The sequence below is a fragment of the Danio aesculapii genome, chromosome 19 (genome assembly GCF_903798145.1).
Source record: "Danio aesculapii chromosome 19, fDanAes4.1, whole genome shotgun sequence".
In the NCBI taxonomy this organism is placed as follows: Eukaryota; Metazoa; Chordata; class Actinopteri; order Cypriniformes; family Danionidae; genus Danio; species Danio aesculapii.
In genome coordinates, this window is record NC_079453.1 from 11,976,065 (window position 1) to 12,002,954 (window position 26,890).

Sequence of the window (26,890 nt, forward strand, 5' to 3'; positions counted from 1 at the left end):
CACTGGAGGGACACTAAGGCACCCGGCATGTGGCCTCTTGCCAACACACGCCTCCCTCCAGTGCTGATATACAGCCATATCGCACTGCTACTTGTGGGATATTGCTCATATATATATATATATATATATATATATATATATATATATATATATATATATATATATATATATATATATATATATATATATATATATATATATTTATACTGACGCACTCTGCGCTGGACTTTAGACGTGTTTTCAGCTCCGCAAAATAGCAACGCACTAACAATGTGCCTTAACACACCTCCTTTCTAGACCATGAGTCCACAAAATGGCACAAATGGATTTGCTATATAAACAACATAGCGGAAGACCGGAAAATTAAGGTTGCATTGATATGAAAATACCAACACGTGGTGGAAACACGTCTTGCGCCTTGTTGCGCCGGGTATATGATAGGGCCCCATGAGTTTACAAAGTGGCGCAATTGAATTTGCTATATAAACAACGTGGCAGAAAACGGGAAAATTAGGGTTGTGCTGGTCTGAAACTAGCAACACATTGTGGAAACACGTATTGCGCCTTATTGCGCAGGGTGTATGATAGGGCCCTATGTGTTAAATAACCATCACAGTCTGACCAAGAAGATGAAAATCTATTTCGGTTCAGAATTCATCAACTAGCAGAGCACAAACAAAACATCATCTATTCTGGTGCACCCAGTTTTCTCACTCCTTTAAGTGGACTATATTAGTGAACTAATGTAGGCAATGGTGAATGAGGGCGTGGCGTTATTAAATAAGCATATTGTTTTTTTGAAGTGGAAAAGATTTACCTCAGTGCTTGCATGTGTTTGGTTTCTCTCTCACGCACCACAATTTCAGAGAAACCCACTCAGAAATAAACAAGATGAGGGATTATTTAAATGTAAAAGAAAAGTCTGAAGTTTTGTTTCTAACTGGCATGTTACACTGCTGGTTATAAAGAAAAGTAGAAGAAAATTTACATTGATTCCAACGAGAAACACTATGAACAAACACCTGACACAACAGTCCCAATATTAATATCCTAACAAATATAATACCCTTACTGTACATGTTGCTAGTTCATAAGTTTTTGCCATCTGTCATGTGCAAACAAAACTTCAAACATGTCAGAACAAGTACAGTAAGTGGGTTCATAACAACTGAACAACTATAACTTTACATGTGATGACTTCATTTTTATTTTAAAAAATTCTGGTTACAATTTTAAGTGTGATACTATATTTCTTATTGATTTAGCTGTAAATAAGTCTGTATTGGCTAACATTGAATGAATGAATGCTGACGTTTAATGTACAACGATCATAATGTATGCAAAGCACATCACATACAGAATATGGACAGTATATAGTCTATCTTTCAACAGCATGTTTGATTCACAGATATTTGAAAGGCTATTTTAAACGGATCGTTTATGCATACCGATACTTTGAATGTCTGGAGACTTGTTAGACTATTCGGTTACAAAATGAAACATTAATGAAGCGAATCATGATGCACATCTCTAATAAACCATATATATTTGACCACATCTGAAGTAAAAAGAATCTCGCAGTTGAACTGGTAGAGCACAGCACTTGGCAAAACCAAGGTCAAGACTTTGATTTCCAAGCAAAATGGACCCACTGATCAAATATATGTTTGAATAAGTGTCTGCCAAAAGCCTAAAAGATCAAATTAAAGCTAAAGCACCCTCCTGTTCTCTTACCGAGGAAAGCAGATGGCGACACAGTGCCGTTGCTGCGAGAAACCATGACACTGATGCCCGTCTCCACAAACGGGACAGAGAACTCCACAACCTCTGACCTCTCTTCATTAATAGTCAGGGAGCCGATCGCCATGTCGGCCCGCTTCGACACCACCTGGTGGAGGAAAAGGCTAATCACATTACCAACAGAGAAAGTGGATTCAAAAAACAAGTCACACTTTTATGATGGGTGTTGCTTGTTTCATATGTTTAACATTTGAACCACCATTAAATCTAGTTGTGGCTGTTTTTGCAAATCTTTATTTTCATAAAATATCCAACTGACTTGTACTAAATTTGTGTTAAAATGATAAAGCCAGAATAAAATGGGGCATTTATACCTATAATCTGCAACAGCTTGAATTTACCTCATGTGTATAATGACTATTTTAACACTGTCTGTTTATGTTTTACTGTTCCATCTTGCTAGGCAACATCTTTCACCAACTGAGACAGCAGTAATCAGTTGACTGTTTTAGTCACATTTATTTTTAAAGTTTGATGTCTTTTGTATTAGAGGCACTGAATGTTATAATGATGGTAAACCTGATGGCAGGTTGATATCAGAGGTGAGCGCTTGGTCAGTTTAGCATCAATAGTTGATGAATAAAAATAATCATGTCATGACTCTAGACTAGAGTAGCTGAACTACTCGGTTTTGAGTGGGTTGTGGAGTGTTTTTGATATATTAAATACTTGGTTTCATTACAGACACCTCGCTAAGTGTTAAATAACTATCTAAATTACTAGGGTCTGAGCATGAAGTTGAAAGTCTAGTATGTCTGAGGGATTTATCAAGTAGCAAAGTACAAACAGAACACAATCCCTTCTGGTGCACTTAGCTCTCTCACTTGTTTTTATTCACTCCTTTAAATGTATTTTCAAAGACGTGCATAAAAACTGTGGACGCTTCTGTCAGACCAGGTCAAGTGAGGAGAATGCTGAAGAAATATATCAAAAAAGAAATTACGAGCCTGCAACCTCACAGTTTCTGTATGCTGTCAATTAGTAAGTCAATAAATTAAAATTAACAAAAAAAATTTGCAATAAAAATTACCAAAAAGTGCCAATAAATGATGTAGCTAGGAATGATTTACTTCCAGGTTTCATATTCTTTTTAATCTGGAGCAGTTTTTATATTTCATTAAAGGGATAGTTGATGAACTGAAAAATTTGCAGTCTGTTATGATCACCAGCAATCTAGCGGATGTGGATCGCCACATTAACGAGCTACAACTCCCAGCCTGCACCTCGCACACACCAGTTCCTTTTTCCCACTGATTACACACACAGCCGGAGGATCATTATGGACTGATTTCATAGACTATAAAGACAGCACACACTTTGTTGCTGAGTCTTGTTCAATGTTATTGTAGCATTATGAAGCGTTAATCCTATCTAGTCATTCCGTGTTTGTTCCTTGCCTGGTTTTTATGTTATTGATTCTTTGCCACCTGTACCAACCACTCGCCTGTTTTTGACTATGATATTGGATTACCTGTTTGTTCATGTATTTGACATTGCCTGCATGACTATTCTTTGTTAATAAAGCTGGACGTGGATCCTCAACTCCGTTGCCCAGCATCCTCACATGACACCATCATAAACTCATTCTTCACTTTTTTAAAACCTATCTGAGTTTTTTTTTGTTTGTTTTTGTTGAACCCAATAAAAGATATATTATATATTAAAGAATGCTGGTAGTTGGCACTCAATTTTTCATAGTAAATTTAGAGTAAATTTCGACGTAATTTTTTGTCTTTGGGTGGGGTTAATTATACTTGCATTGGCCGGTATAAAATTTGATATGATATGATATGATAACCCTGGATAAAAATATCATAGCTTCACGGTATTGTGGTTACTGCAGTAAAACATATACAAAATAGTTTGTAACTGTTACTTAATATCCTAACCTGTTTATTCAACTGTATTAGTCATATTCTTTCAGTTTTTCTTGTTAATTAAACTACATTTGTGTGTGTGTGGCAACAATTTATTCAAAGTAAGTTTGCTTGTTTTTTTTCATAATATTAAAAGAATCTAGGGTCAATTTTCAATTACAAAACATTTAAAGGTGCAGTATTAAAGTATAACACCGAGTGGTTGAACTAGGTATTGCACACCTGGTTCAAAACACATTTTCACTCGGCTCCTCCTCTGATGAGTCCATGCAAGCGCAGGTTGCCGGTGCAAGCCAAGTTAACAAATATCAATCATTCAACATGTATTAATAGAATAATAATGTTAAAGAGGTTTAATATGTATTAATGAGTTTATAAATCTTACTATTTCGTTGAAGTGCAGTGAGTGCAATATTTTGTGCCTCTGAATGGCTGTATTTAAAGATCTGTCGGATTTCGTCTGGTCAAACAACTTATCACTGCAAATCTTGTCACATAGCGTGTTGTTAGTACACAGGGTTTCAAAGTAACTTGCTCACCTATTGTTTAAGTTTGTAATATTTATATAACTTGCTAATTAATAACCTTATGTGGAACTCTGAATCTGCGTCTCATTTCGGTGCTGTTACTGTCTACCATTAGTAGCATTTCAGTCATGGATGCATACTCTGAGCGCCTTCCTGACTAAATTAATCAAATATGCGGTTTTTCACAAAGGCAACAGGGGTGTTGAACTATAATTGGCTAAACTGGCTGTGGGCGGATTAAAGGGACCAAACATAGACAGTCGTTCCGGCACATTGTTTTTCTGATAAACAAGAATGTTCACTTAGCAGTTTTCTTAAATATCTGCAAACACACTATCATGTTTTTATGCTTTAGAAAAGTCCAAAACTTACAGTACATTTGATATATGAAATAATATAGTGTTGTAGCTTACTAACCATGAAAAAATGCAGCTCTAGACATTACTTTGTGAAGACAGTACTGTAACATACAGTAATAGTGACATTATATATATTAGCCATGTCAAAATAGAAGACATGCGAATGAGTATATTTTACCCGCGGATAATTATAGATATGCAATGACCCTTGGTGGTGCAAGTGATAAAAAAATAAATCTCTTGAATACATTTCATTTTCAAATATAGATTCTTGCATGTTAAGCCTGTAGTGCTTCGCAATTAAAAACAAAAACAAGTGTGCATCTGAATTCAGTGGACTTTGTGTGATAATAAAATCAAGGTCTAAAAATATCGAAGAGATAAAATGAGGGTCTGACCTCCCCGACCATTCCATTCCACTGTCCATCTATGTTCTTTCCATGCCTGCCATTGGTCACCAGATAGAGGTCATAGGTGAAGCCCACTATTTTAGCCAGGCGCTTGAGAACATCAATACAGAAGCCTTTGCAGCAGTGCTTCATGGATTGAATGCCCTCAACAACCATGCTGTAATTGAAAAGAAGAGGAAGAAGAGAAAAACACAGAAAAGAAAGAGAAAGGGGACAGTGACAAAAGAATGAAGTCATGTCGAGAAACCAAGCAAAAGGAACTAAATGAACATCCCTGCTTAGAATTCAGTGCTTTGTCACCTAAGGCAAACATAATCTGAGGCCTATCAGCATATAAAGCATATGATTCTTAAAGGAAAGAGTCTGCTGCTTTAAAAACTAGCACTGCCACACAGAAACTGCAGCAGGAAAAGATTATTATTTATCGAAATATTGTCCTGTTATAACCACAAATTTACTTTGAAAATGTTTTGTTGTATTCATGTCACATATTTGGAGATAGTTCACCCAAAAATGAAAACCATCAACTTGTTCCAAACAAGTTTGGGTTTCTTTCTTTTGTTGAATTCAAAAGAAGATATTTTGAAAAATGTTGGAGACCCGTAACCTTTGACTTCCATTGTATTTGTTTTTCCTACGTTGGACGTCAGTGGTTGCAGGTTTGCAGCTTTCTTCAAAATGTCTTCTGTTGTGCTCAATGAAAAAGAGAAACTGATTTGGAACAAGTAAAGAGTGAGCAAATGATGACAATGTTCATTTTTGTATGAACTATCAATTTAGTATTAAACACTTATAAACACTTTGTTCATTCTTCTCATTATCCTCATAACCAGATGTTTTACTTTTTAGTGAAATCAGAGTTATAATTTGCAGATTGGAAATGAAACCTGTTTAGAGAACATTAACATTTGTTACATGAAGTTTGCGTTAGTTATTTATTCAGTCATTATATTGTCATTATAGTTTTGTTGTAGTATATTTACGTAAAATTTCAAATTTCTGCTATATTAATATACACTACTGATCAAAAGTTTAGAAACAATATATTTTCTCTTTTCCAAGCCTGCATTTTTAAGTCTATAATGGTGCGTTCACACCAGATGCAGATGAAGTGTCAAGCGAAAATCATTTACATGTTACTATAAGTCAATGCAATGGCACAAATAGACATCCGGCGAATGAAGTGGTGCGAATAGACGTCCTGCTGCGCGATTCGCGTGACTGAGGCGGCATGAATTAAGAGTTTGCGTGTTTGACACGCTTAATGTGCAAATCACTCGAGTTGAAAAATCTGAACTTTAGCGGACATTCGCGCTGTGTTAACCAATCAGGATCTTGCTCTTGTAGGGGGCATAATTATGACATAGCGGCTGTTGTTGGTGTTTCGAGGGGAAATCCTCCTGACGACATGAGAGAACAGTTCATCAATCTGGGCTCGGCTTAGTCTGAAGCACCGCTGAAAGCTTCTATCATCCAGGTATAGTTTCTGGAAGAGTTGATGAACTCACAGATCTGTGTGCACCTCTGAAAGGATCTAGTGGACTCAAGACAGAAGCGACGAACGAATCTTTGCTGCTTTAAAAGCACATAATGCACAGTTAATCTCTCGATAAAAAAACATGTTAGCCATTTAGCAATGAAACTAGAGTCACTGGACGGACAGAGGCCCATCCCTGATGCGAATCCACGTCTATTGTGAAGTGAGTTTGACGAGTAAATGAAGCGAATTTGACATGCGAATGAAGCAAGTAAACTCAAAATGTTCACTCGTCTATTTATGTGCAAATAGCGTGATTTATTCGAGCATACCGCGTCTGTAAACTAGCACGAAACAGTAAAATAATAAAATATTGTATTTTCTATGTGAATATATGCTAAATGTAATCTCTTGATGATAAGCTGGTTTGGTCACACTTTACAATAAGGTTCATTAGTTAATGTTAATTAATGGATTTACTAACATGAACAAACAATGAACAACACATTTACTACAGTATTTATTCATGTTAGTTAACGTTAGTTAATGAAAATACGGTTGTTCATTGTTAGTTCATGTTAACTCACAGCGCATTAACTAATGTTAACAAGCATGGACTTGGATGTTAATAAAGCATTAGTAAATGTTCAATTATGATTAATAAATGCTGTACAAGTGTTGTTCATGATTAGTTCATGTTAGTAAATGCATTAACTAATGAACCTTATTTTAAAAGTGTTACCACTGGTTTCTTTAAAAGAATCATCAAATACAACCCAACTTTACAAAATAAATAGACATCCATTACACAAAATAATCCATTCTGAATGCTAATATTTTAAACTGTCTATCTAACAAATATTCCTAAAAAGTTAAATGTCAATGTAATAAAAAGTATAATTATTAATGACCGAGAACCATTAATAAGAATTCATAACAGAACAGCAAATAACCAAATTATCATTATTTCTGAAGAATCACAGTGACATTGAAGACTTGAATAATGATGAACAATTCAGCTCTGTATAAATGAATACATTTATTATTAATGAATATCTTTGTTTAAATTGTAGTTCAAAAAATACTACCATGATCTGCAAATATGAATATTTAATCTAATGCATATACTATTCATATTCACATTATGCATTAGAAATGTTTTGCATTTTGGTAATAAGCATTTTTTGGGATAATTGTGCTTCACTATAAATGAAAATCATGTTAAAAAAGCCTTAATTTCCCTTGTGCAAAACATACAGTAGTTGCATAAACAATACACAGTAGTTGTGTAATCAATTAAAGTCTAATTTCCATAATCTTTCCTTTGATTTTAGGATGAAATGATCTCTCTGTGATTCACCCAGGCTCTGTACTCTTCACCGGGACGAATTCAGAGAAATTCTTCATTTAAATAAGGTAAATGAAGTAAAGTGCTCTGTCGCGGAGCTATCATTGATCAACCTCTTCCATTTCTACGTGCATTTCTAATTTATTTAAATCCCATCAGCGCTAGTGACAGGACGGGGAATGAATGCCCCAAAGCTAATGGGAATGTAATTTGCAACATCTGCATATTCACTGCCACATTTGGCAAAGTGATAACCCCAAAGGTTGAACATTTCCAGTCGAAAAATCCACAGACTGAACCTTGACCTGTTGTTGAGCGGCAGTCGGCACGGCACTGAGTCTCTGATGCAGGAGCCTGTTCCAGGATCAGCGGGTTCCACGATGACAAACGGCCTCTCCTCCAGAGTAACCACACGCAAGTGTTGTGAATCATCCAGGGGTTTGAGAAACGGCCCGTATCGAGACCATGGCGGGTAACGCAAGCGCAGCACTCCGTTCTCCCACCAACCTACCTATAACAAGATAAAAGGTTGTTCATGTTGCACACACACAATGATGTGCAAAAGATTTTTGGCTATTTTCTGCAGTCATGGTTATAATTATTGGCACATTTGGGGTCGAAAAGATAAAAACAATAATTCATTTAAATAAAACAATTAAAAGTGTTATATTTGTTAAATAAATGGGTAACACTTTAGTTTAAGTAGAATAGGTTTGTTACCTTCATATTATTAAGATATTGGCTGTTTATTAGTACTTAGTCCTTAATAATTAGTATTAGTAAAGTATATTCTGCATGATTTTATTATAGGTTGTTTTCAATCACGTGGTTCTGGTGGCATGCGAAAATCAAATGGAGGACAGGAAGTAAAAAACTGAATGAGAGACAGAGGAAAGTCTGTATTTTTGAGATTTATACCATATTTCATAGGAGATATAAATCGAAAATTAGCACATATGTTGGGCATGATCCTTATACCATGAAGAGGGTTGAGTTTTCTACTGAACTAAAATATATATGTCATAGAGGAGGTAGATACTGTATAAGCTTTTACGTTATATGAAAAAATACTATAGTAAATACTAGTGTTTGGAAGCATACTATAGATAATTACTTGAATTAAACTGTCGTAGTAATTATATTGTTGCTGTGGTACAACACAACTGCAATAATAAACAAATGATTCCATCGGCTTCATTTTTCTACGCTATAATTATACACCATCACAATGCACCACAGTTTACACTAACGTTACAGAATTTATCACAGTTTATCAGTTTTCTATGTATTCTGTAGCATTCATTAACAGTTGTACACATTATATGCTTTACTATGTGGTTTAAAAACATGTTTATTATTTATTACTATAGTTTATTCCCCATGCGGATGTCTTCCAGACATCACAAAATAACAGATTAAAGCGTACAAAAGCATAGACTCATAGTCTACATTATTATTTATTTATTTTTGTAAGGGGGGAAAAGTGCTCCAATATAATAACTGTCGCAACAGTTTTGTCGCAAGGGTTGCATTTCTTTATGTTCTGTCAATGTATTTACCATCAACAAACATTTACCGCTGCTGCGCATCTCGAGGCTATCACTATGGTTGTTCATTCTGCCGAAACGCCAGTAAAGACTTGGATTATTGCAAAACAAGACAGAGATTTTTTTGCGACGATTGCATGGCAGGACACGTTATTTATATTCTCCTGGATTTTGTATAAGTGTGGTAGTGTTTGTATCTGTTTTTATATGACGCGTTAACATATTTATACACATAGCTAGGCCTTTACTGGTACTGTCAAACAAATTATCACATCAAAAAAAGTCAGTACACATGGATGTATTGAATGAATGTTTGTTACAGTACATGCCACCTTTTCTTCCGTTTTTTAGCCAGTTTCTTGAACTTTCCCCCATTTATTAGCAAAAACTTTTGGAAGTCTATAAAAGCTGTTTGTCATTTCTTACTTTGGTTAATTTAAACAATTATAAACAACATAAAACAGAAACATTCTTATGTAGAAGAACCATTTCCTGCCCTCTCCATCTGAATTTTCTACGTCCTCAATGACGTAATGTGAAAACAAACTATACATTCCTAATCCTACGCAATACTAAACCTAAACTATTAATATAAGCATCAAATTAGAAGTCTATTGAGTTAAAAGACTTGATTAATAACAAAATGTGTACCTTAAAATAAAATAGGACCAATAAATGTTTTTCTCCAATACACATTGGTCAAAGTAATTGATATCCTACAAATTCTTATGAGTGAAATATCTCTGAAGTATTTTCCATTCAGATGTGTATTTTTTAGCACAGCAGGGAGAAAATAAACATGAACAAGTCACAGGAGTATAAATATGAAACAACCCTGTTCTGGCTAGAGAATTGAGGGGTCAGGAAACCAGGAAAAATCAAACAGCATCTTATTTACCACAAGTTGTCTGGGACGGATCCAGAAAAAAAATCTGTACTCATTCAATAACAAACTCCAGCCTGTTGAGTTGCCTGAGACCACTGAACCTTCTAAAGAGATGTTTCTATGGTCAGATACAACCTTAAAACAGAGTTTGTCAGCAGTAAACAAGATGGGTTTGTTTCACACAGGGATAAAAAAGTACACCTAGTCCACATTTAAAATGAATCGCAGGATCTTTAATGCTATGGGCCTTTTTATGGAAGACAATCCTGGACTTGTTCTCAGAAAAACAACATAATGGATTCCATCAAATATTAACAAATAAACCATTAAAACCTGACTTCTTATGCTGGAAGTATATAAAAGACCAGGATTTTCCAAAAGGACTATGCTCTAAAACAAGCACCAAAACTGAGACAAAAACAGGTCACCGAGCACAGAAAGTAAGGTTCTGCCACATCCATCCTAGTCCCCTGAACTGAGACCTATAGAAAATGAGTGGGTGAACCGAAGGGGAAAGAACGCCAACATGGACCAGAGAACCTGATGGATCTGGAATGATTCTGTAAACGAAAAAATACTCACAAATCTCTTTTTAGGTTTCCTCCAACCTCACCAGGCATTTTAAGCCCAGGACACACCAAGCTGCCATCAAAGTACTATCGGTGATGAAATCCTACTGTGTTGTCGCCTCTCATCTGAGGCATCTAGTCGCGTCTAGACCAAAAAGCTGAGCATGAACACACCAAAAGGACTGAAACTAGAATGCGTTTTCTGCATCTGTGTGAGAGAATGTGTCTTTTCACACCAGTAGATGGCAGTATCTGTATAGACTGTATAAACAAGAAAGAAACCAGAACTATTTCTGCAAACACACAAGCCGTAAACAAAGCATTGTTTACATGTACATACCATTTCACTTTGTTGATTGCAAAAGGATTCAATCGTGCAAATATTTGTGATAATCTTTTGCAAATATTCGGGAAATGCAATGCAATGACCACCGGCTTCTTTGTGTTCACTCTTAACTTTGGATTTGGACTTCTATTTGTCCATGTGCTCTGATTTGTAGCTGAACTGCCAATGAGAGCACTCTCTGCAACAGCACTAATAGTGATTCTACATGCTGAATCGGGCAAACTGTCACTAGCCATGTTTCCATCCAAAAATCAGAATGAACTTTGTGCGCAAAATTGGATTATCGCATTAAAGACGTGCGAATAAAGCAGCGTTTCCATCCAACGAGTCAAAGCAAACAAAATCGTCACTTCCTGAATAACTTGCGTCAAATATCAACAGTAAAAACTGAATTCACTGCGGTAAGTGAAGCTGCGTCAATCTTTTCTTCATATAATGAATGACGCTCTTGATTCTGAAGGTCATTAATGATATAATAACACTAATACTTAAATGGTAAGGTGTTTTAGAATGACCAAAACAACAGTTCTGATGGTTTACAGTGTGCTTAGTCTGCTGGTTTGTCCATTTACACACATTTTCATCATCACGTGATCTCTTAAAACAAAATCACATGACCTTTTATAATGCGCATGCTGAAATATGTGCGGTAAAAGTGTTTCCATCGTAGTTTATGCGCATCTTTTCTTATCTAATTTTTTTTCATCCTACTCAGTTATGCGCATAAGTTTTTTAATGGACATTTTCAAAATTTATGCGCATCATGGCGTTTCCATCAACCATTTTTTATGCGCATATACAAAATGCGCATAAAAATAGGTGGATGGAAACATAGCTACTGAAGTGAGCCTGAAAAGAGGCTATGTGTGGAACAAACCTAACAAACTAGCCTGATGAACACTCACCAATAGGAATGCACCGATACCATTTTTTTTAACCGATCCGATCTCGATACCAAAATTCTGAGTATCAACTAATACAAATCCAATCCCGATACTGTGCCATTTTTTTTTTTTTAATTAACATAAAACAGTTTCTATAGTTCTGGTGATAAACTCCAATAATATATCTTCTTTAGTAAAAATAACAGACCTATATGACAGATGGCACAATCTAACTAAACATGATGCATGCTATAAACGATGGCCTACATTATTTGAACATTCGTTATGACATTGATATGATCTGTTGTGGTCCAGCTTATGTTTCCTTTTTAATATTAAGATTTTTCTTTAAAATCTGTAATAGGCTACCAGTATTGACCCTAATTGTTGGTAAAATAGCCAGCCTTTAAGGAAAGCCTGATATTTTTCTGCAGGTTTGACGCAGACTAAACTAAACCATCTGAGGCCAGTTTTACTTAATAAACATTCCCTCGCATAAACTCACCACGAGTGAGACTGAGAAACTGAAAGCATGTCTGAAAAATTATTTTTTTGTCTAAAAATTGTTTCTTTTTGAAACGAATTGCGTTTGGTATAATTTGTTAATTAATTTAATCAACTACTTTCACCATAATGAGCCAGGCTTTACAAACTATTCACACCACTTAAAGTATTCACCTCGGAAGAAAAAACTTAGTCAGAACGATGAACTGAACATGAATTTATCTACGTGAATATTCATCTGTACTGCATATGAAACTATAAAACGGCTTCAGAACATTGCGAATATAGTAGGCCTACATGACACCTTTCTAGTGCATTTTAGTAGGCTACCTTCCTGGCTTTTATTGGCTTATAAATTACACCGAATATATCGCACGCACAAGATCGGATTTGGATCGGTACCAGCTGGCCGATACCCGATCCAGCAAAAATATGCAGTATCGAACCGATATCCGATCCAGGTATCGGGTTCAGTGCATCCCTACACACCAACGGCCTGATGCTGCCAACAATCGGCTTTGGTTTGTCCCAGCCCATAGAATATAATTTGCTATATTACCTTCTTATCTAGACAAATAAAGGTTACCATAAGAATTGGAACAAAAGCGTACCATTAATTTTGAACAGTGTCAAACTTGAGAACAACATCTATTTCAAAACAAATATATTTTAATTGTTTTATTTCAATGAAAGTTTATATATATATATATATATATATATATATATATATATATATATATATATATATATATATATATATATATATATATATATATATATATATATATATCCTTGCTATATATATATCCTTGCTCATAGTTACTGTACCAAAAGTGCCAAAACGTTTGACCACGGCTTTATCTGTTTCCTATATGACATTTTTAAGACAGTTAGCTAGTTAGTCCTGACTTTGAGTTTGAAACTTGAAGCTGTAAAACATATAAATGGCTGTCTTCCCAGTGTCAGCTGTTCTACTCTTCAACAAGACAGCCAAAACTTTCAAAACTACTGTAACACAGCACCTTCGTGACTTCACATGACTACCAATCCAAAGTGCTAACCATCTGTCAGTGAACATGGCAATTAAATATAATAAAGACTTTTGTTCTAGCTCGATTATGAATGATTTACTATTTCTGCAGCTCCATAAACCAGCCATTTCAAACTGTCAAAAAGTGCCTGAATAACCAATACCGAAAACGTTCTTGTAAAAATCTATTATTTCCCATGACTTATTGACATTTGTAAGGAACATGCAGAATGTGCAATCTTTAGCAATTGCCACTCGATTGCTTTCAAGTGCATGGCTCCACATGCTATTCTCTTTGTTGGAATGGTGTGCATTACACTGTAAAACAAAAATAAGATTATAAACACACACATTAGGTGTCATTTGCTTACCATGCATTTATCATGACTTTTTCATAGGATGAAATAGAAACTGTCAATGTATCAACAGTAGTTTGATAACTCTGCACATGATAGATGTATTTGTGCTGAATATAAAAATCATTTGTCAAAACTGTCATATACAAAGTAAAGATAATAGATACTAATAACTAATTAGGTAACACTTCATTGAGTACGTTTACATGGACACCAATAATCCGATTTTAAAACGATTAAGACAATACTCTGATTAAGGGTCTACCATGTAAACAGAGGTTGGATTAACTTAATCCGATTAAGAATTGGAATTATGCCAATTTTAGTTGCATTAATGTAGTACAGTAAAGACATGTTAACACCTTAATCAAACTATTACCGTTGTATAGGACTGTCGCTGCGTTTTGCGACAGGACATTCCATACACACACGGCTGTTTGACACTATTCTCTGCATCTACCGAGCCATGAAGGACCACCGACACCCGCATCATGAAATGCAGAGTTTTTTTTTCTTTCCATTGGGCTTGCGGTATCAAATTCCATTAAAACAACACTCTTCCAGCAGTCCTTACTTCATATGTGAATCCAATACCTCAGTTTGTCATGCGGGGGCATGAATCAAGTGTTCCCGAATGAAAGTGTAACTGCCAAACTGCAGATAAAATTAAAAAATGTAAAACGAAACACTCAAAATTACATGAAAGTCTAGAGGAAATGTGAATACCGCGGTGACGCAATGACGTTAATCGAATTATGTGCTACAACATGTAAAATGGGATCATAAATGGAACATTCGAAAAGCAAATCATGTAAACACATTATATTAATTTCTCATTCAGATTAAAGCAAATAATTCCATTACTGATGTCCATGTAAACGTAGTCATAGTTAGTTAGTTAAATGATTATTTGAACTAATAATTAGCAATACCATTGTATATGGATCAAACTTTGTTAATGTTAAAATAATAATTAAAAAAAAACATGCATAGTGCATTAAACTGACACAACGTTTTAGTTTAATAATTCATCAACAACATTATTAGCATTTCTGTCATATTGTCAAGGGTCATTATTATACATAGTTAATCAAAACTAAGACCATGAGACTAAAATATTCATTATCATTACTTATAATCAAATACATGCTAACTAAAAGACTAAAACTCTTATTATTGTTTCATTTCAGCTAGTTGCTAATCCGCTTGTTAAGTCGTGAAGTACTGTATGTAATACTGTTTCTGAGTACAAGCCGCTACTCATTAAAATTGAAAAAAATATTCAATTACTTCATATCTCACATTAAAGTGAATTTTATATAAAATCATGTCGTAGAAACAACAGACGCAACAGTTTCTGTACATGCTTCATCACAGACACCAATATTTTAACAATTTATAAAAAATGTATCACTTTCTGTCCATCAGATATTAGGCATATATATATATATATATATATATATATATATATATATATATATATATATATATATATATATATATATATATATATATATATATTGCGATCGTGATTTTCGAAAGTAATACATTGCTTTGAAAACGTTTAATACAGCACCTGGACCCCGAAGCTACTTTGCGTGACGTCACACTTAACCGTTTAAATAACAGTGGATTAAATAGTTGTAATTTTCATCTAGTTTAAATTAATACTAAAATATCCCTTATTAGAGCTGCATGATAATTGAAAATAGATCACATTCTTGATTCGACCCCCACAGGTAATAAAGTTGTAATTAGCATTCAGTTTGATGCACAGAGCGATCATTTGGGATCTGCATGGGAAGTATGATTTCCATGTGTGTTTTTTCCTTAAAAGGGACGGCAGCCATAACATGAGCGTACTCGGCAGTGAAAGTGAAACCAAAAGTGCGAACATCATTTAAATGATCATATCGCATTTTAGAGTTAGGATTACGATGAGCATGTGATGTTTTTTTTTACATACCGGACAAAAACTGTTGTGCATGATAATAAAAGTTTAATAGTATCAGTGTAACTACTTTAGCCTGTATAATGTTGAATATAATGCTAGAGTTGAATCTGATAATGACAAATGTCTAATTTTACCAGTGAATAAATGGTCTAATGATGTTGTCAATGACAAATGACAAGCATTTGTCTCAAACTCAATAATTCAACTTTAGAATTAGGAATAGTTGTATTCTAATGTCAGCACTTTACTGTGAATTAACAAACAGGACATATTTAAAGTCACCATTTAAAGTCTATACCAAATTCAGCATTTTAACCAACAGTAGACCTACACACAGGCCTAATGTTATTATTGTTGTTTTAACATATGTTTGAGAATAACTATAATAATAGTCTACTCATATTAACCTTTATTTTACATCGACAGAATCGTGAGAAAATCGTGATGTTGATTTTAAACAAAAAAACAAACAAACTTGTTTCTGATTTTAGCCAGAATTGTGCAGCCCTACCCCATATTAATTATAACATTAATATAAGCTGAAAATAAAAATGAATTAAAACTACAGGCATATTAATAATATTAATAATAATAATAATAACAATAACAATAACCTAAAATAAATCAAAAACATTAACTTAAGTTTAAATTTAAAAACATATATAAAATTACACTATGAAATACTTTAATAACTACTTGACACTAAATTAGTATCTCAGTAGTACTAAAACAAGTTTATAAGAGCCTTATTCCAAATTCTAATACAACTTAATTCACCGTGTCAATGCATATTAAACTAAATCTGCATATATACATCCTTTAATGCACTTCAACCCCTTCAATATGCGACACACAGGCTTTCATTTCAAATGCATCCTTCACATTTCATTTATATTGCATTTAAATGGTGAGGCGAAAATGTGAACTCGCTTGGGCGCTGCATTTAAAACAGTTGAACGATAAGCATGAATATCTTAAACGCATTTAAGCATACTAATGTCTCCGGCCGTACCTCCTCCCAGCCTCTTCCTGCGGTGTAGGAGATCACATCCAGGAGCGGATTGGCCAGATAACCGTCATTATTAAAGGAATAGTCCCGTCCGGATAGAGTTATGTTGCTGAAGAACCTGCAGGAGGAGAAGGGGAAGAAAAGCGCAGGCTGATAAAGGAGGAGTCTGAGTGAAAGTGATAAAGAGAAGCAGCGAGAGATAAAGAGTGATAGATGGGACTTCCATTAGTCACCTCTCCACTTGGGGTGCTGTGGGTGATTTGTGCTGAATGCTTAAGGGACTCTTAAGTAAACCTGCACGGCTGAACGTTAAACAGAAATGACAACAATGCATCTCTGTGAACGCTAAAAAAAGGCTGTAATTTACAGAATGACTGGAAAGTAAGGAATAGAATGGCCTGAGTAAATGAAGAAATCGATGAATTAATACTGAGGGAAAGACAGAGACGGATGCACAAAAAAGTAATGGAAATTATTTTAAAAAAGCAATGATAGAAATATATATAAATATGTGTACTATCCATCCATCCATCCATCCATTCATCACTGAGTGAGCACCAAATATTGTTATTATTATTAGTGTTCAAAACACTGTGTACAATGCAAGAATGTTCAACAGAACAGCATTTGTCTGAAATAGAAAGCTTTTGGGGTCATTCTATCAAGAAATTAGTACTTTTAATTCAACAAGTAAGCAATGAAATATATCATTTATTTAGTTTAAATGAACACAAAAATGACTAGTACTAAAATATAAACTATATTTATTCAAAATAAAAATTAATGTCGCAAGCGGCATTAAGGGGGTTCAAGCATTTAAGGACTTTTGACACTTTTAATGTTAATTAGGTCTTTGACAAGCCAAAATGTATGGCTGATACTAATACACAAAATGGACATAATGTTGACACACAGATAAAAAAAAATGCCATGGTTAAACTATTGTGTCAATAATAGTCATTAATCATGCTTATACACACTTTGTGCCAAATGTAGATATTTGAACTAAATAAAAGTTAACAAAATGTTTACTACTAGGCTTTCTGTTGAAATTATATATAGATAACAATCAGCTTTCAGTGTAATTATGATAATATACAAAACAAAAAAAATATTTGAACTAAGTCTTGGACTAAGTCTGAGTTTAAATGTAATAGCAGTGTTTTTTTTGCATAAAATAGAGAGCACAAAAACGGCTAGTACTGAAATATAAACTATATGTATTAAAATATTTATTAAAATGAATTAAAATACATAGAAAATAGGTGCCAATGGCCTAGTGGTTAAAACTACATTAAACAAAACTATTAAAACAATAACAGTAATACAAGTAACTTAAATTAAATGGAAAACGGAATACACAAATATGAAAAAATATTCAAATAAAAACTGTCAAAAATTGTAGCTTTTAATAAAAATAACAATAGTTACACAAAGATGCTAAAAATAATTGTTATAATAATTTTTAATTGATAAAAAAAAGTTAATGAAATGGCAAAGGGTTGAATATCTTTGTGAATGAATAATGTAATATATAGAATGTAGGTAGATAGGAAGGAAGGAAGGAAGGAAGGAAGGAAGGGAAGAAAGAAAGAAAGAAAGAAAGAAAGAAAGAAAAGAAAGAAAGAAGAAAGAAAGAAAGAAAGAAAGAAAGAAGAAAAAGGAAGGAAGGAAGGAAGGAAAGGAAGGAAGGAAGAAGGGAAGGAAAGGAGGAATATAGGGAAGGGAGGGAGGGAAAGGAAGGAAAAGAAAGAAGAAAGAAAGAAAGAAAGAAGAAAGAAAGAAAAGAAAGAAAGAAAGGTTGAATGAATGCTCAGAAAGGGGCAATAATGTGTAAAAATGTCAGCTGAATTCATGGATGAATATAAAAATGAAGGGTAGTGAAGGATGAACTGCATTAATGGACAGTATAAATCCAATAACAGATAAGTAGAGAGGAAGAGATGGATGAACGGACAAATAATATATAAAGGACAGTAAAAAGGATCAACTTCATAAATAAATGAACAAGTGCCATGGATGAATGAATAAAAAAAATGAAGAATAATTTAAAGGGTAAAAATAATGAAGGAAACAGTGGACACATAGTCAGGACCAATAAGAAGGAACAAACTATGACTAAAATTACTGATGCCAAAAAAAATGAATGAATGAAATTCGTACTTGCTCTTGATTTCATTTTTTTATTATTATTGAGACCAAATTGTGATGGATGGGAGGAAAAAATCAATGTATGGATGGGGAAAAAGCAAGGGTAACTAGAAGGATAAACCTGACAGAGGAATGAATCGATGAATGTAGGAACAGTCTGGACGGAGGATGAATGACATGCCCTGAAGCTCTCCGGCTGCACTTTTATCGCACTTCCAGATCGGCGGCAGGACACGGCAGGCCTCTCGCCAGCGGCTTGTTTTCAATATTCACTGTTTGCTGCTCTCAGGATGATGCTGAGATGCTCTTGTTAGTCACCATGACAACTAGGAGCATGAGAGTAGCACTGAAAAACTCGAAAACGTGAACGTCTTCTCTCATCGGCATCGTTTGTCAGCAGTTTTTCTTTTCACTGGTGATGCGGTGATGGCATAGTGAAAGACTCTTTCAACCAGCTCGTTTTTCTTTTCTTTGGTTTTAGTCCATCGTTGAATGGGACACTCGGTTCAGTTTTTTATGTGACGTGTCTCATAAGTCTTTCCACTTCTGTCTTTGGGAGAAATTGTATTTGATATCTGATCCATAATTTATGTCAGGCTCGGTAAAAGAGATTATGTTCATTTCAAAGTGCCGGTTGCGATGACGGCTACACGCAGGCCTCTGGTTTAATGCCCCGTTTAATAGAATGTGAGCTGTATTTCTAAGGCAAACTTCATTCCCTCTGTCTGGAAATGGCACGCTGAACACCTCCAGGAATATGAAAGGAAGATTATGAATGACGCTGCTCGTTTTTCATTGTACGTATTACTCAGGTCGGGCATAATTGAGTTTGCGAATCCGTCACATGTGATATCTGCTTTAGATTGGAAAGTAAAGAAAACGTCTGAAGCAGCATAATTCATTTATCTCACGCCTAAGCTGGACAAAAATGTAACTTGTTGAAATGGACCAGGCCAGACCTTTGAAAATAATGAATGAAACGGTAAACAGATGAACAAATGAATGAAAAAATGAATGGAGTCATAGGGTATTCATTTAAAAAATAATAAATCAATGAAATTTGTACATATTGGTAACTTATTAATATTGACGCCCACAATGGTCAATGTGGGGATGTTTGAAAGTATACATGCTGCAAAAACGTTCCGTTGATAAACACTTTCCATTATATGTTATATGTTATACATTATAAACTGAATTTAATAAGTTCTTAAACTTGTATGATTTCAAAGTACCTTAATGTGAACTATCCCATAATGCCCCATGACCCGAAAACACCTCTGAATCATTCTTAAAAATGTTAAGTAACAGGCAGGTTTTTTTCTATTTTTGAGTGTATGAATGTGTCTGATGCCTAATAACACTGGTGTACAGTGCCAATGATGCTCTATAATGCAGTTGTCAGTTAAGGCTCCAATATACTTCAAGAGAAATCATTTGATTGCAGTTTTATTCAATGTCTTGTGGACATGTGGACTATATAAGTAATCAAGGCAACAAAAGTATAAAATGTAAACAGTTATACAATTCCTAGCTAATCTAATGAAGTACCATTATTTTATGTTGATGGTTACAAGATCAAACCAATTTGATATACAGTGCATCCAGAAAGTATTCATAGCGCTTCCCTTTTTCCACATTTTTATGTTACAGCCTTATTCCAAAATGGATTAAATTCATTTGTTTCCTCAAAATTCTACACACAATACCCCATCATGAAAAGATTTTTTGAAATTGTTGCAAATTTATTAAAAATAAAAAACCTGAAGAATCACATGTACATAAGTATTCATAGCCTTTGCTCAATACTTTTGATGCGCCTTTGGCAGCAATTACAGCCTCAAGTCTTTGTGAATATGATGCCACAAGCTTGGCACACCTGTCTTTGGGAATTTTTGCCTATTCCTCTTTGCAGTACCTCTCAAGCTCTATCAGGTTGGATGGGAAGCGACGGTGTACAGCCATTTTCAGATCTCTTCAGAGATGTTCAATAGGATTTAAGCTGGGCTCTGGCTGGGCCACTCAAGAACATTCACCGAGTTGTTGTGAAGCCACTCCATTGTTATTTTGGTGGTGTGCTTTGGGTCATTGTCCAGCTGGAAGATGAACCGTCACCCCAGTTTGAGGTCAAGAGCACTCTGAAGCAGGTTTTCATTCATGATGTCTCTGTACACTGCTGCATTCATCTTTCCCTCTATCCTGACTAGTCTTCCAGTTCCTGCAGCTGAAAAACATCCCCACAGCATGAGTCTGCCACCACTATGCTTCACTGCAGGGATGGTATTAGCCTGGTGATGAGCGGTGCCTGGTTTTCTCCAAATGTAACGCCTGGCATTTACTCCAAAGAGTTACATTTTAGTCTCATCAGACCAGAGAATTTTGTTTCTTATGGTTTGAGAGTCCTTCAGATGCCTTTTGGCAAATTCCAGGCAGGGAGTGGCTTCTGTCTAGATTGGTGGATTGGTGGACTGGCCTGATTGGTGGATTGCTGCACAGATGGTTGTCCTTCTGTAAGGTTCTCCTCTCTCCACAGAAGAACACTGGAGCTCAGACAGAGGGACCATTAATGATCACCTCCCTGACTAAGGCCCTTCTACCCCGATCACTCAGATGGCTGGCCAGCTCTAGGAAGAGTCCTGGTGGTTCCAAACATCTTCCACTTACGTATGATGGAGGCCACTGTGTTCATTGGAACTTTCAGAGCAGCAGAAATTTTTCTGTAACCTTCCCCAGCCTTGTGCCTTGTGCCTCAAGACAATCCTGTCTCTGAGGTCTACAGACAATTTGTTTGTCTTCATGCTTGGTTTGTGCTTTGACATGCACTGTCAACCCTGAGACCCCGAGGTGTATGCCTTTTCAAATCCTGTCCAATCAGCCGAATTTACCACAGGTGAACTCCAATTAAGCTGCTGAAACATCTCAAGAATGATCAGTGGAAACAGAATGTACCTGATCTCATTTTAGAGCTTCACGGCAAAGGCTGTGAATATTTATGTTAATGTGATTTTTCAGGTTTTTTATTTTTAATAAATTTGTAACAGTTTCAAAAAATCTTTTTTTCACATTGTCATGATGGGGTATTGTCTGTAGAATTTTAAGGAAATAAATAAATTTAATCTATTTTGGAATAAGGCTGTAACAAAAAAAAATGCAAAAAAGAAGTGCTATGTATACTTTCTGGATGCACTTTAAATGTATAGTATTCAGTATTCGAACGTTAGAGCGAGGTTTTTTTTAAAGAAAAATCGAATAGAAACTGATGTTGTTTAAGGGTCATTTGTAAGTAAGTAATGTGTATTTATATAGCGCATTTATCTTGTATTGCCATACACCCAAAGTACTTCACAATCATGACGGAAATCTCTCCACAATACCACCAGTGTGCAGCATCAGGACAGCCAAAGGACAACGGCGCCAGTGCGCTCATTAGATACCAGCTATAGGTGGAATGGAGACACAGTGATAGAGCCAATTCGGTGGATGCGGATGATTGGGAGGATATGATCGGTAAGGGGCGATGAAGAGAATTTGGCCAGGACACCAGGGTTACACCCCTACTGTTTACGAGAAATGCCCCGGGATTTTTAGTCAAGACCTTGGTTTAACATCTCATCCGAATAATGGTGCTCACTGCCAGTATAGTGTCCCCTTCATTATACTGAGGCATTAGGACTCACAGACTGCAGTTTGAACCCTGCTTAGCTTCAGTGAGTTGCATCTAAACATTTCTCTCAGCTTTATGGATTGTGTCGGGATGTTCACTAATGACCCATTTCCAATAAGCAGTATGGTACGGTACAGTACAGTACAGTACGCATTTATGTCTGTTTTTACTGTCAAAGATACCAAAATAGCGAATTGTACCATACCACTTTTGGGCACTCTTTCTCAAGTGTATATAACACAACAGTACAGTATCAAATGGATGAAACTTGATTAGCTGCTAGACTTTATTTGTTAGTATGCATTAGGGCTGTGTAACTAATCGCAATCAAATCGCAATCGATATTTGAAACATTGTGACTAAGCGTTATGTGATATACATGTATTATTTAATTTCCCCCGCCCAGAACAAATGCGTGACTGCTGTCTGTGTGTGATAGTCTTACTAATGAATTGAGTGAGCACACTTTTGTTCTGCCCAATCAGAATTGTGCAACCGAACTATGTGGAATACCATAAAAAAAAAAAAACAAATAGGAAAGTGCAGACGAGTGGGATGATGGCGTTTGTGGCTTCAGAAGCATTAATAGATTAATTAATATCAAAGAAAAACAGGACATCAGTAATATGGGAATATGTTGGTTTCAAAGCCACCGAACAAAACAGATCATTTGTAAGCTCTGTCGCAGAATTGTTGCCACAGCACCAGGGAATACAACAACCAGCACCTAAAAAGCACCACAGGTGGCTATATGAGGAGTATCTTGGTAAAATTCAACTAAAAGTATTGCCAGTGACACTCAATATAGTAGCAAGCAACAGCAAAGTACAATTTCAGAGTTGTATTTTTATAATAATAATAATTATTATTATTACAAGCTACACTATCTCCCTAATTTGAGGTCAACTTGTTTACAGAAAGGAAAGGTCATTTTATTTGCGTTTACTGTTTGCTCTAGAGAAAAATGAGTGTTTCATTTCTGATTATTTAAAAATAAATTTGAATAAATGTTTAAGTAAGTTAATATCTTTTCAGTTCCTTTTTTTAATTAACACTAACTGCATTTTAGCAGTAAGAAGCTACAATACAGATTATTGAGCTGAAGCTTGACCACAAAATTAAATCGCAAATCAAATCGAAATCACAATATCTGTCAAAAAAAAAAATCTCCCCAAATATCGCACAGCCCTACCATGTACATTTGAAATAGTAATAACTTGGGTTTGCAAAAGACCCTAAATGTGAGCAGCCCATATGGCTTTCTTCCTTGATCTTCCTTGGTACACCACACCTACCAATTAAAGGTATTGTTGGCAGTGGAAATGCAAACCTTATAAAGGTGAGTCATACTGAACCCTACTGTACTGAACTGTACCACTCAGTGGAAAAGAGGCATAACAGTGCACAAAGTGTCAGCTACTGAATTTTGAACTTTATTTTACCCTGAAACAAAGAATGAAAAGAGTTTTGAGTATATTGTGTCCTTACTTTACGATCCATCATCAGCACAATGCCCTAAAAAAGACCTGTATTGAGTTCTTTCTTCTGTTGAAACACAAACAAATATTTAGAAGAAAGCTGGAAATCTTGCCCCTTGTCTTGCCCCTGACTGGTTTTACTTTAAAATGAAAATACACAAAATGTTTTGTCTGCATTTTTTAACTCATAGATCAATTATATGTGAGATTTCAATGCTAATTTGACCACTAAACTAGAATATTTAGTCCCTAATCACATCTTAGACATTTGGTCATCATATTAAAATGTTCTTCACACACAAAATATGTGCCTTTTAAGAACTGATGATTAAAAAGTGCTTTAGGAAACCAAAAATGGTTCATCGTTTTTGGATCCTTGTTTTTTTAAAGTGTTGTTATGGCCACACTTAAAGTCGAAGAATGTTTAACATCAAGCTGCCAAAAATATATTTATTTTAAATACAACGTCAGCGATATTCCTTGTAACACTTTTCTTCCATTCTAAAAACAGCACGCTAAACACTTGTATGAATACAAATGAAGATAACAGATGACACTGCCCCTTTTTTTCATGCACTCTCAGATCGGGCATAATCGAGTTTACAAATCACTCTCGAACTTCGCTGATCCGTCACACGCCATATCTGCTCCGGATCGGCAATTAAAGAAACCGTCCCAAGCGGTGTAATTAATTTATCTCGCACTCATTTGGAGAGTGCAATGGAGAGCGTGACAATCTTAACAACCTGGAGTCTGCGATGCCGGCACACTCACACTTCCCTCGTTCCCTCGCTCTAGACCCCTGCAAGGTTGTCATAGCGACACAGCCATTGACATTACATGTGTTCCGCTAATGCCTTACATTGTGGGGTGAACAAACAACCTAAAGCGCAGCACGTAGCGGAATACAGATGTCACTCGTGTCATCACAATGAAGACGAGAAAGAGAGAGGCAGGAAAAAGAGAGCGTGAGCCTGACACAAAATGGAAACGTAGCGGTGATGTACTGTCACACAGAATATGAAATGAAAAAGCCTGGAGACACAAGGAAAGGGAAGCGGGGGGGAAAGGAGTGTGAGACACACACTAGACCAGGATAAGGGAAATGCCGGATGTTTAAACATCAGAGGGGTGTTTAAACATCAGAAACATTTGAGGGGTTTAATGTGTCCATTAAAGCAGCATTAGTATGGTGATGAGCAGAGGCACTGCCCTCTGCAGCTGTGTGTGTGTGTGTGTGTGTGTGTGTGTGTGTGTGTGTTTGTTTGAAAGAGAGAGTGTTTCAAAGCACTTTCAATATGGCTGTATACTGGCAATATGTTTACCCTATGAGTGAAAGTCATAAAAAGAGAGGGAGAGGCTGTAACAAAGCCTAGTGAGACCTAGACGGTATTTTGGGGATCATGAGCAGGCTCAAAATTTAATTTTGAGATGGCCAAAAAATGCTGTCTCTGTAAGAAGGTTTTGGCTCACCTGAAATGCGATGGCCCAAAATGCGTACAAAGCACATTAAACAAGCCTCCGATGCCCAAAAGGGGATATCTAGGGCAATCAAATGGAACATTCATAAAAAAGGTGCTTTTTGAATTCACAAATACACTACCTGATAAAAGTTTTAGGAGCAACAAATAATAACTTGACTTCTAGTTTGGTATCAGAAGTGGCTTAAATGAAAGGCAAAGGCCTCTAGATTACACTTTACCAAAATAAAATATGATCATGCCTTGATTTTTAATTATTTAGTTAGGACAGTATGGTCTGACTTTGCTTAGACAAAAGTCTTGTCACTTAATATGTACAATATAGAATATAAAGTAATGGTGCAGTGGAAGAAGAATGAATATTGTGTATTAATATTAAAGAGCCCATATTATGGCTTTTTGAAAATGCCCTTCCATGTAGTGTGTCACACAGCTCTAAGTGAAGTGAAATATCCAGCTAAGGCTTAAATCTGTAAGTGTACAGTGTTTAAAACTATTGATTCATCTATAAAAGAGTCGACTCATAGTGCTTCAAACGAGTCGTCTTGATAACGAGTTATTAGGTGTTTCGCGATGACGCAGCTACGAAACACAAGTAGTTGCACGCGCAAGCCCGGGAGATTTGAAACCTGCGGCCCCGCCCACTAACAGAAAAAAGTCACACACACACACACAGAGACACACACAGACACCGGTAGAATGAAGTCACGCTGTGCAGATGGAGATTATTGACAGTTCACCCAAAGATGAAACCTTAGCATATAGCCTAGCCTTGAGCAGATCGAGAGCCTCTGGAAACTACCTGCTTACAAAGAAGACTTCATCAGTTTGTTAAAGGAAGGATCGGTAAAGACTGTCAGAACAAGGATCAGTGGATCATGAATCAGTTTCTTCCCCCATTTCACCAGTGTAAGTACGTGCGATTAAAATTGTTGCCTCGTTTACTCTAGCTTGCAAATTATGCATTTAGTTGTGTTTTGTTACTTGTAACTGCGTGTACTGTATCAGGTTAACTCTTTATATTCTCATATCGCGTGTAAAGCCACGTTGAAAAACGCGACGCGTGCCGCTTTGTTTATGGATAGTCAGCTATGTGTGTGTGTGTAATGTGTGTGTGTGTGGCTCCTCTGAGGACGGTCGTTTGTGTGAGTGTCTCCTCTTAGGAGGTTGATGTGTGTGTGTGCGTGTCTCTGAATAGGGTAAAGCTCTAGGCAAAGGGTGATCAAAGGGACC

The 26,890-nt window shown here is 35.7% G+C and overlaps 2 protein-coding genes across 2 annotated transcripts in view; both read right to left on the reverse strand.

Moving 5' to 3' along the window:
* The window catches only part of grin2da (glutamate receptor, ionotropic, N-methyl D-aspartate 2D, a), a 42,770-nt gene extending 25,773 nt beyond the window's left edge, over positions 1 to 16,997 (reverse strand). Inside the window, exons 1-4 of the mRNA XM_056480104.1 lie at positions 16,887 to 16,997; positions 8,104 to 8,309; positions 4,962 to 5,130; positions 1,735 to 1,888 (exon numbers count right to left, since the gene is read on the reverse strand). Of these exons, the coding sequence (XP_056336079.1) occupies positions 1,735 to 1,888; positions 4,962 to 5,129 (322 nt within the window). The 5' untranslated portion in view covers position 5,130; positions 8,104 to 8,309; positions 16,887 to 16,997. The remainder of the gene's footprint in view (positions 1 to 1,734; positions 1,889 to 4,961; positions 5,131 to 8,103; positions 8,310 to 16,886) is intronic.
* Positions 7,944 to 26,890, reverse strand: part of LOC130247054 (glutamate receptor ionotropic, NMDA 2D-like) — a 121,636-nt gene continuing 102,689 nt past the window's right edge. Inside the window, exons 5-6 of the mRNA XM_056480234.1 lie at positions 16,887 to 17,001; positions 7,944 to 8,309 (exon numbers count right to left, since the gene is read on the reverse strand). Coding sequence (XP_056336209.1) covers positions 7,944 to 8,309; positions 16,887 to 17,001 — 481 coding nt within the window. The remainder of the gene's footprint in view (positions 8,310 to 16,886; positions 17,002 to 26,890) is intronic.